This window comes from Bombina bombina, chromosome 3 (genome assembly GCF_027579735.1).
Source record: "Bombina bombina isolate aBomBom1 chromosome 3, aBomBom1.pri, whole genome shotgun sequence".
Lineage (NCBI taxonomy): Eukaryota > Metazoa > Chordata > Amphibia > Anura > Bombinatoridae > Bombina > Bombina bombina.
Window position 1 is genome coordinate 756,675,567 of NC_069501.1, and position 10,937 is coordinate 756,686,503.

Here is a 10,937-nt window from a genome sequence, read left to right on the forward strand (position 1 = left end):
GTTGAGGCATAAATGTAGCTATTTCTTGGACATTAACAGTTGAAAAATAAAAGATTGGCTTTAGAGAAATGTGCTTGTTCATGGACAGTAATGAAATGGTATAAATAAAGTTGTGAAAAACCCAAATAACCGCGATATTGATGACTGTTAGTTAACAACAGTCCGATGCTCTTCGCACCATACTCAATGCGCGTGTTTTTGACGGCTTTTTTGAAAAATAAGGGTATCGTATTCAGATGTCTGGCGAGCGTATTGACACCGGCGAATGCACTGAGATTGACGCTTTGATAAATTTACCCCACAGTGTCTATAACAGAAAAATAAGTTACATCATTCAGTTTCTGTTAGGAAAAAAGAGGAAGTTACTTTTAAATTTTGGTACATCAGGTCTGTCAGTTTTAACTGTATGTCTTAGGGAACTTCCCTTTTTTCGTTTCAAAAAGTGCTTGGAAGCACTTATGTATGGGCAAGTTGGGTTTGGAACCTGGTCATATAAACTGGTTGTATCCTACAATACCATACCTTGCTTGGTCTGCGACACTAATCTAAACAACACAGGTAAGAAACTAAATATACTACATACTATGTACTAAATATTACAGATCCACAATGTTAGAAACGTTTTCTTTGTTATCAGTTGTATAAATATGGTATAGCTTTTTATTTTATTTATTTTTTTGGTTGGGGGAAATAGTATTTTGCATACACAGTTTCAGTGCACTTTTACATCCCATGTTCCTCATCCTTCTGTTGCTTATGCATTCTTCACGCAGACAATATGTTACAAAAGATTCAACATTTCTATAAAAGTCCAGCTTTGCCTTGTTTAGAACCTTTTTGCAAATTTAGGCACCTCTGGGATATGTTCAGCAGTTTGTTTGTTTTTTTAATAAAGTAAAGATACATGTCTGTTGTATTCCTCCAAAATGCAAAATATGGGATGTTTGGGTACACAACAAACAAACATAAAAATGTTTTAAACTTAAAGGGACATGAAACCCAATTTTTTTCTTTCATGATTAAGAAAGACCATGCAATTTTTCAATTTACTTTTATTATCTAATTTGCCTCATTCTCTTTATATCCTTTTGCTGAAAAGCATATCTAAATAGGCTCACTAGCTGCTGATTGGTGGCTGCACATAGATGCCTTGTGTGATTGGCTCACATATGTGCATTTTTAATTCTTCAACAAAAGATATCTAAAGAATGAAACAAATTAGATAATAGAAGTAAATTGGATTTTTTTTTTTTAAATTGTATTCTCTATCTGAATCATGAAATATTTTTGGGGGGTTTTATGTCCCTTAAAAAAGTGCAGTGATTATTATGCAGCCCTTAGTTATACAAGAAATATTTTTGCTGAAGTTTTTATAAAAAAAAAAAAAAATCATTTGGATTTGCACTTTATCCTACAGATATTTTATCTGAGGCTCTTTGTGAAATCAAACAAGATATGGGACTGAGGGCGATCCAGGAGATAGCTTTACCATTAAAGGGACAGTATACTATAAAATTGTTTTTCCATTAATGTGTTTCTAATTACTTTAGAATGGTTAACCACTACAGTTGTTGAGAGAGAGAGATCTGAATGATTTGTGTTATTTGTTCTTAGAAAACTAAAAACACTTTGTATTTGTAGTTACAAAACAAATAAAAAATAAAATATTTTTTTTATATATATATATATATATAATGATTGGTCTTCAATAATGCTTTGTCAGTTTGCCAGGAAGACAGGACAACTATTGAATGCTGTTGCTGTCATATATATTTCTTTTTATATAGGTATACAGTGACAGAGGGAATCTGAGCATATTTAATAAGTCTCTAAAGTGTAGTACATTTAATGAGTCCTATGTCTTTAATGTGCAGAGTGCTATAAAAGTACCATTTACTCACTATTAAGCAAAACAAATATTTCACAGAAAGCCCCACTTCTACATTTACCATGTAGTGAGATTTTTATTTTCTCAAAGGGACAATAAAGTCAGATTATACAATTTGAAACAACTTTCCACTTTACTACTATAAACAAATTTTCTTTATTCATTTGTTATCATTTATTGAAGAGTAAATCTAGTTACGCTGATCGGAGCTTAGGAGTGTGCACATGTATTTAGCATTCTATGTCAGCAGTGTTTGCAACTGCTTGCAGAAGGATGACACATGCAAAATACAGTACTACCGAGGATTACTTACAGAAATACAGAACTAAGCAAAATTGGCAATAGAAGTAAACTGAAAAGCTTTTTAAAATGATATGCTCTGTACAATCCATTACATTTTAATTTTGACCTAACTGTCTCTTTAACATAGACCTTGGTGGATTTGAAGCATGAAATACATGTAAATACACCCAACCACGCATCACTAGTGTGAGTATAGCCTGTGAAAAGGCATTAGATGTGCCAAGATAAAGAGAAATGCTTGAAGCAAAAAAAGAAAGATTCTGTCAACTTTTTGCAAGAGCACTATTTAATATCACTAATACTAACAAATTAAATAGCCACTTATGAGAGGTCAAAATCCTGGTGCAAAATAAATGAATAAATAACTAAAATTAATAATCAACCCCCATAAAGAAAGTTTGTAAGAAATCCTAATTATTACTTTCAATAGGAATCACAAAATGCGTTTTATGGCAGTATTTCATGAGACCTGTCATTATAGCCTTGCAGACCACTTAGTCTGCATTGCTGTAATAATCTGTCACACCAACAGTGCCTATATTATACAGGTACCAGTGTTTTCCATACACTGGAGGAACCACTAATACTTCAAGACCCCAAACAACAGTAAACACACTAGAGCCTATCCCTAAATGAATCCTCCTTCACATTACTGCCATAGTCAACTTAAACCTAATTGCCCCCCTCAACCCAATTAAGCCTAATCATAACCTCCAATCCTAACCACAACTTCTCCCACCTCAGTTGACCATAACACATCACCCCACCTCAATTAACCCAAACCATGCCTTCCTCATTACCACTATTAAACCAAGCCCCCCTATAGCTAGTTACTCAAAACCTGCTGCTATTAAACTCAAATGGCCAATACTATTAAGTCCTTCATTAATGCCTCTAGTTGCCATTAGTGTTACAGGGACAGTGGGTGATCTAGGTGCACAGGATATTCTTTAATATACTCAAATCACATAGGTTTCTCTTTGTTGAAGAGTAAACCTAGGTAGGTTCTGGACCCTGCACATGTCTTCAGCATGCTATCATACTAGTGTTTGCAGTAATGTATAACATTGGTACAAACATTGTTGCAAACACTGCTGCCATAGAAGCTAACCCTACCTAGTTATGCATAGTAAGAGAATTAAGCAAATTTGATAATAGAAGTAAATTACAACGCTTATTTTTTTATAGTGTACGCTCTTTAAATAAATAAAGTTTATTTTTTACTTTACTGTCCCTTTAAGGCAGTGGTCGGTCAATCCTGGCAGTGTCTAGTATTGAGACCAGCCATGAGGAGCTGCTAGAATTAAGTGATCTCTTAAAAATGTAGTAAAATGACAAAGTGTAGAAACTCAGGGTTATGATATTACATGCATTAATTTTGCACACACTTAGTTCTGCATGTCAGTCTACCAATATCTTTTATTTTTATATTTATTTGTTAAATATATCAGTATATATTGAGTAAATGTATGCCACTGCACCCTTGATATTTAATTTTATGGTCAACTTTTTTTATTATCAAATGTTATGTTATGTTCTAAAACCACTAACTGCGCTTAATGCAGACGGTTTTATGTGCGTATTACAAGTTGAAAGTAAAAAGGCACCACTTGTAATCTAGCCCATTGTAGGATGTAAACAGGCTAAATGCTATGGGGCCAATTTATCAAGCCCCGTATGGGCCCCAATGCCTTTGTTTCCGAAACAGGAGTTAAGAAGCAGCTGTCTTAAGACTGCTGCTCCTTAACTCGTCCGCCACCTCTGAGGCGGTGGACAGCAATCCGCCCGATCGCATATGATCGGGTTGATTGACACCCCCTGCAAGCAGCCGATTGGCTGGGGCAGCATTGCACAAGCATTTCTATGCTGTCGGCATTTATCGATGTGCGGCGGACATACGCTACAGCGGATCATGTCCACTCGCACATAATAATGATAATTCGGCCCTCAAATCTCTAACTTTGAAAAGGAATTGATAAATAGAGCAGAGCTAATCTTCCTTAATTTTTCCTTTAAACGAGCTCTAAATAAATGTTAATTGGAGCACTGATTAAACAATAACAGCTCTGTCAATCTACTTATACAAACAGTATCCTTGCATAGTATATGAAGTGGCAGCAGTTAAAAGAGCACAGTGCTATAAAATGTGTTTCCCCTTAATGTGTTTTCAAATGACTTATACTTACTGCAGAGTATTAAATGTATGGGAAATAGTTTTTTCATGTTTATTTGTGTATTGACTGGGGTGGTTTCTCCTCATTAAAAGCATCACCTAGGATATGCCCATAACAATGGGCTAAACCTACAAGTAAAGCAGACCTGCTAATGTTATTTATAATTATTGCTGAGGATGTTGAGTAAGTACAAGCATCTACAGTATTTCACATACAAAATCTATCTATTCTTCATACACCCCATTGGGAGATTAATCTATGCTATTGTTTTCTCTTTACTACAGAAAATATGTAACTCATATTATCAGTATATGTGGGGATACAACAGGCAAAAGTAGTTATTTCAAATACAGTTAAAGGAGTTGTCTGGAAACAATTAAAGGGACACTGAACCCAAATGTTTTCTTTCGTGATTCAGATAGAGCAGTGATTTTTAACCTTTTTTTTGCCGTGGCACACTTTTTTACATTAAAAAATCCTGTGGCACACCACCATCCCAAAATTTAAAAAAAATCACACATTGTAGCCTAATACAGCATATATATATACACATACACACAAACACACACATACTGTATGTATTGTGCTGTTATGCCATGCCTCCTACAAACTACCCCTGCACTGGGAGTAAAAAACAAGCAAAGTTTTAAATATGTCACACTGTTGTCAGTCTGCCGTGGCACACCTGAGGATCTCTCATGGCACACTAGTGTGCCACGGCACACTGGTTGAAAAACACTGAGATAGAGCATGAAATGTTAAGCAACTTTCTAATTTACTCCTATTATCAAAATTTATTTATTCTCTTGTTATCTTTATTTGAAATGCAAGAATGTAAGTTTAGATGCCGGCCCATTTTTAGTGAACAACCTGGGTTGTCCTCGCTGATTGGTGGATAAATTCATCCACCAATGAAAAAGTGCTGTCCAGAGTTACTGAACCAAGAAAAAAAGTTGTTTTATTCAGCACAATAATCACAGGTAAAATGCATCTTTTTAAAAATAAACCATTATAATACATTTTGAAATATGTTCTTTTAACTGAAACAGAGAATATTTTTGAGTACCATGTCCCTTTAAATATAAATATAGACTTGTTTCCACATCAGCTTCTAAAGTTTCATCATATATATATATTTGTAAAATGTTACAGGTGGCAGGAAAACATACAAGTTTCCGTTTTGCAGAATCGAAACACTGCTGTACATTTCCTTTTCTCTGCAGAATAGAACATTTATAGTAACTACAAACTCAAGACCAGTGATGCAGGTCCTTAGAATCATTCCAGCTAACAAATACCTCTCCTGTCTCTTCAGCTCCTATAATATATTCTAGGGATTCTAATGTACAGATTAGTGAGCTTTATAGTAAACTGTTTAGAATAAATATTGGATTAGAGAAGGAGGAACTGATCCAGATATAAAAGGGAATCTGACTTTCATCTACATTGTATTTCATATGATTTACAAGTCCGAAGAAATGTAAAGAATATATGATTCCTCTAAACAAATTTTGATCATAAATAAATTTTAAAAATACATTTAAAATTTGCTTAAATTGACACTGTACATGACTGACAGTTTGAAGGAAAGCTACAGACAGATGAGGACTGGGTACTAAAGTACAATACAAGGTCTCATGTCATGGTTTGAGAGCTATGACCCATTTCCTTCCTGCAGCCCAATCAGTGTCCTAGTTTTAAGGGATTGACTGCACTTTGCCCAAGCCCCGCCAGACACGCACATGTAACAACTAGAAATCCCCATGGCACATCAGATATGCCCACTTGTTGCCTGTAGCTCTGTTCCTCTACACATAATCAACCCCTCCCATACGTGGCACCTGCCCACAAATTATTAATGGTCCATTACCCACAAGCGTTTAACCTCTAACATCTTGGAAATAATCTGGCAGATCCTGTCCCTTTTAAATTTTATATATACATAAGACAATAAATGCACATTCTGGATGGACAGTTTCTTTGAAGAGCAAAGAGACAGCTGAGTATATGAAATGGCCCAGGGGTTATTGCCCAGTCTGCCCCTGTCACAGAGATCCCAGCCATCGTACATATTGGGGGTCAGTCATGGTTTAGAATCTCTGCTTCCCTATCCCTACCACAACATTTTATAGATATACAATTTTCTAAAGAAAAAACAGGCACTGCTACGACCCCGCTCACAGCCTGCCCAACCCCACCCACAGCACACCCAGAACACCTCTCACACCACCCAGTTCATGCTCCACCCACAGAACACCTGTGACTTCCCCATTAGCTCCCTCTAGGCATTCCAGACCTGAATGTCATCCAGTAAATGCTGGGAGGTATGACATTATTTAAATATTAAAATAATTTCTACCAATTGGTTGTAGATATGTAGATATCTAATGATTTAACAAAAATTATGCTAATAACTGAAAAATGTCCAAATCTAGTAGCTGCTTGTGCCAGATGTACTGTAATTCGGCTGTGGGTAAAGCCTTATATACTGTAATTCCCCCATCTACACTATTTATTTTTTATTTTTGCCCCTCCGATACTCTGGAATCCACCCCAAGTGAACCTTGGGGAATGAGGGTTACAAGGGGGGCTTCGTCCCCCTTGAACCCCCTAAGCAGAAGCAAAAAAGATAGTGAAGATGGGGGAATTACAGTGCATCGTATATATGTTTGATGCAGTTACTTGATCAGTATGAGGAGATATATGATCTTACATCGGGCTTTACCCACAGCTGCTTGAGTAATCCTAGCAACTTTACCCATAACATATCTATACTATAATTACGTTTGTAAAGCGTCCGTCGCCAGTTGCGCACGCATCCTCAAAGGAATGTTGGCTGTGCAAGGTAGCCAAAAGAATGTTTGCGTAGGCAAATCCGAAGCCTTAAAAAAAAAAAAACACCCAACCGCCCCCTTGCAATAAATAAAAAACACGTAACCACCCGCAAGAAAAAAAAAAAACACGTAACAGCCCGCACGAAGTATAACAAAAAAAACCTAACCTCCCGCACAAAGTATTAACAAACACCTAAACCGCCAACCCCCACATCGCAAAACAATAAAGTAATTAACCTCTAATCCTGCAAATAACATAATTAAATTATTAACCCCTAAAGCTCAAAACCCCCACATCGCAATAAACCTATTTAACCTATTAACTCTTAAACCGCCAACTCCCCACATCGCAATAAACCTAATTAACCTATTAACCCCTAAACCGCCAAACCTCCACATCGCAATAAACCTAATTAATATATTAACCCCTATACCGCAAACCCCCTACAACGCAAGTAACTAATTTAATTACTAAGCCCCCTAACCTAACACCCCCAAAATTAACCCCAATACTAAATTACACTTAAATAAAACAACATTAAATTACAAAAAAGATAATCTAAAATTACAAAAAAAAACTAAAATTACAGAAAAAAATGAACAAAATTATCAAAAATAAAATTTTTTAAACCTAATTCCTATGAAAATAAAAAAGCCTCCCAAAATAAAAAAACTAAACTACCAATAGACATTAAAAGGGCCTTTTGTAGGTCATTGCCCTAAGTTAAACAGCTATTTTACGTTTAAAAACAATACTAAGTCCCCCCTAACAGTAAAAACTCCCACCCACCAAAATAAAAAAACCTAACACTAAAAAAACCTAATCTACCCATTGACCCTAAAGGGGCATTTCTATAGGCATTGCCCTTAAAAAAAATACTAAAACTAAGGCCCAAATCGGTACTCACCGTTACTGAAGTCCGGCGGAGAAGGTCTTCTTCCAGGCGGCTCCATCATCTTCTATCTTCATCCGGAGCGAAGGCGGCACGGAGCGGAGCGGAGGTGCAGAGCTGACTTCCCCGATGCACGGACTCTCAGCTGCGGTTTTCAGCTGCAGTCCTCAGCGGCCATCTTCATCGGCAGCGGTCTTCAGTGGCATGGAGGCTCCTCTTTATGCGATCGTCCGTCGCACACTGAAGATTGAATGCAAGGTACCCCATATTTATTGGGGTACCTTGCATTCCTATTGGCTGACATTTTGATATCAACCAATAGGATTAGAGCTACTGAAATCATATTGGCTGATTTGAACAGCCAATAGGATTTTAGTAGCTCTAATCCTACTGGCTTATTTCAAAATTTCAGCCAATAGGAATGCAAGTTAACCCAAATTGAATGCGGTACCTTGCATTCAATTTTCAGAGTATGCCGTAGATCGGATGAAGATTAGCCTCCATGCTGCTGAGGATCGCCACCACTGAAGACCGCCGTTGAGGACCGCCGCTGAGGACCGCCGCTCCAGATCCACGCATCGGGGAAGACTGCTACACACCACCTTCGCACAGGATGAAGAAAGAAGATGACGGAGCTGTCGGGAAGAAGACCTACTCCGCCGGACTTAAGGGACGGTGAGTACCTATTTGGGGCTTAGTTTTAGGTTGTTTTTTTTTTGTTTTTTTTAAGATTAGGGATTTAATGGGCTGTAAAAGAGCTGATTGCCCTTTTAAGGGCAGTAAAAGAGCTGAATGCCCTTTTAAGGGCAATGGATAGCTTAGGTTTTTTGAGTGTTAGGTTTTTTATTTTGGGTGGGGGGTTTTACTGTTAGGGGGTAATTGGTAATGTTTGTAAGTAAAAGAGCTGTTTAACTTAGGGCAATGCCCTATAAAAGGCCCTTTTAAGGGCTATTGGTAGTTTAGTATTAGATTAGGGGGTCTTTTTATTTTGGGGGGATTTTTTATTTTTATAGGGGTATTAGTTTAGGTTTACATTTTTTATTTTTATAGGGGTATTAGATTAGGTTTATTTTTTTTATTTTGGATAGCTTTGTTTATTTCTGTAATTTTACTTTATTTATTTTTTGCAACTTTAGTTTGGGGGTTTGTATTTTTTAAACATAGACTGCCCTCTGGGCAGGCTTATCGCCTAGTGTGTATATATATATATATATATATATATATATATATATATATATATATATAAATATATATATATTTTTTTTTAAATATATATATATATATATATATATATATATATATATATATATATTCAAATGCACATGCATACAACATCCAAAAAATAGACAGGATGGTGATTTGCAAGGGTAAAAAACAAAGACAAAAGTGCTTATTTGACAAAAATATATCATCGAAGTGTCATGCAGCTTCCAATTTGTATTTAGTATCTTGCTTTTTTAATGCTTTTTAACAGCGTTCATTGTACAAATAATATATTTTCTGTTTTCCAGCTATGTTGTCAGAGGCCTATCTTTATGGAATCCAGCATTGCTATGAAGGTGGTATCAGTAAATTCCATCATGAGAGACTGGACAGTGCATCAGAAGAGTTGCCCAGTGTATGTGATCTAAATTTACCAGCACCTGATAAAAGAGGCTGGAGGCGTTTTTGCAAGTTTGGTTTTAATGGAAAGCACGCTCAATTGAAAAAAAACAAGAATAACAAAATTCAAAGAAATGTACAGCAGCAGAATGAAAACTCCATATTTGAAAGGGAAACGTCATCCTCTGTAGAAATAAGTGGAAGTTCAGATTTAAATAAAGAAAAATATTTAGTTCCACCATCATGTAAAAATATTTGTAGAGACTATAACGATTTACACATAGCAGGGGACCAAGTGATGGCTATGAATTCTGTACTGAATGACTTTAGTTGCAACAGCAGTTTCGATTTTTGTGATGGTCCATTTTTACAGTCTTCCCAGATTCCTCCAACTATGGATTCTATTAGTGTAGTGGTTAATGATGTTTCCAAAAAGCCAACAAAAACTGACTCATCATGTTGGAGAGTAGGCAGCATCAGAGACAAAAGCATAATGCAGCACCAGCAGCCACTCTCTAACGCTGTGCTAAACGAATACTTAGAAAGGAAGGTTATTGAGCTTTACAAACAATATATAATGGACTGTGTGAGCAGCAGCACTTCTCCAGCCCACATGATGGCTTCAGAACTCATCATGAACAACGTAGAACAAATCAGTATGCAAATATCACGTGAGCAAAACATGGAGACTACCAAAGCCAAGGACATGGTGATTAGTTGTTTGCTAAGACTGGCTAGTGGCAAAATGTCCAGTGAATTGAGTACTCCGGAATTACAAATATCTTCAGATGAAGATTAAATCAGTTATTCACAATAGTTTTATAAAACAATACTAATACAGATTATATTAATATGTACAATAGTGCATATAAGTCATGGGAAATATTTATACTTCATATATTTTTTTAGTAAAGTTATAATATGGGTAGAGTCAAAATTACTTCTAATAAAAAATTGATAGAGTATAACAGTTTTTTTTATAAACAGTTGTAAAGCTTTTTAAAAAAAAAAAAAAAAAAAGAATTGTATTAAAATTAATTTAATTAAAAATGTTCTTGTACTGGTATTATTTTCATTTTCTATGAACATCATTAATTTGACTGCACAAAATGTGTTATTTTTATAAGATCCATATGAGATTATAATGAAAAAGTTATCAAGTACTTTTTGTTTCTAAATAATGTCTAGTTACACAATTCTTGGTAGGGGGTGTATTTAGGCTTAGTGCTGCCCTAGGCACTGG

General features: G+C 35.8%; 1 protein-coding gene across 1 annotated transcript; it reads left to right on the forward strand.

Moving 5' to 3' along the window:
• The first annotated feature begins 276 nt into the window (after window positions 1-276).
• On the forward strand, window positions 277-10,727 carry TASL (TLR adaptor interacting with endolysosomal SLC15A4). The gene is made up of 2 exons (XM_053704880.1): window positions 277-558; window positions 9,604-10,727. The coding sequence occupies exons 1-2, from the start codon at window positions 459-461 to the stop codon at window positions 10,491-10,493; spliced, it is 990 nt and encodes a 329-aa protein (XP_053560855.1). The 5' UTR covers window positions 277-458; the 3' UTR covers window positions 10,494-10,727.
• Window positions 10,728-10,937: the final 210 nt, after the last annotated feature.

What these genes read in the sequence shown, in the direction of transcription:
- TASL (XM_053704880.1), top strand. Translation starts at nt 459, where the DNA reads ATGTATGGGCAAGTTGGGTTTGGAACCTGGTCATATAAACTGGTTGTA. An exon ending in CACTAATCTAAACAACACAG is followed by an intron (nt 559 to 9,603) that starts GTAAGAAACTAA and finishes TCTGTTTTCCAG; the next exon opens with CTATGTTGTCAGAGGCCTAT.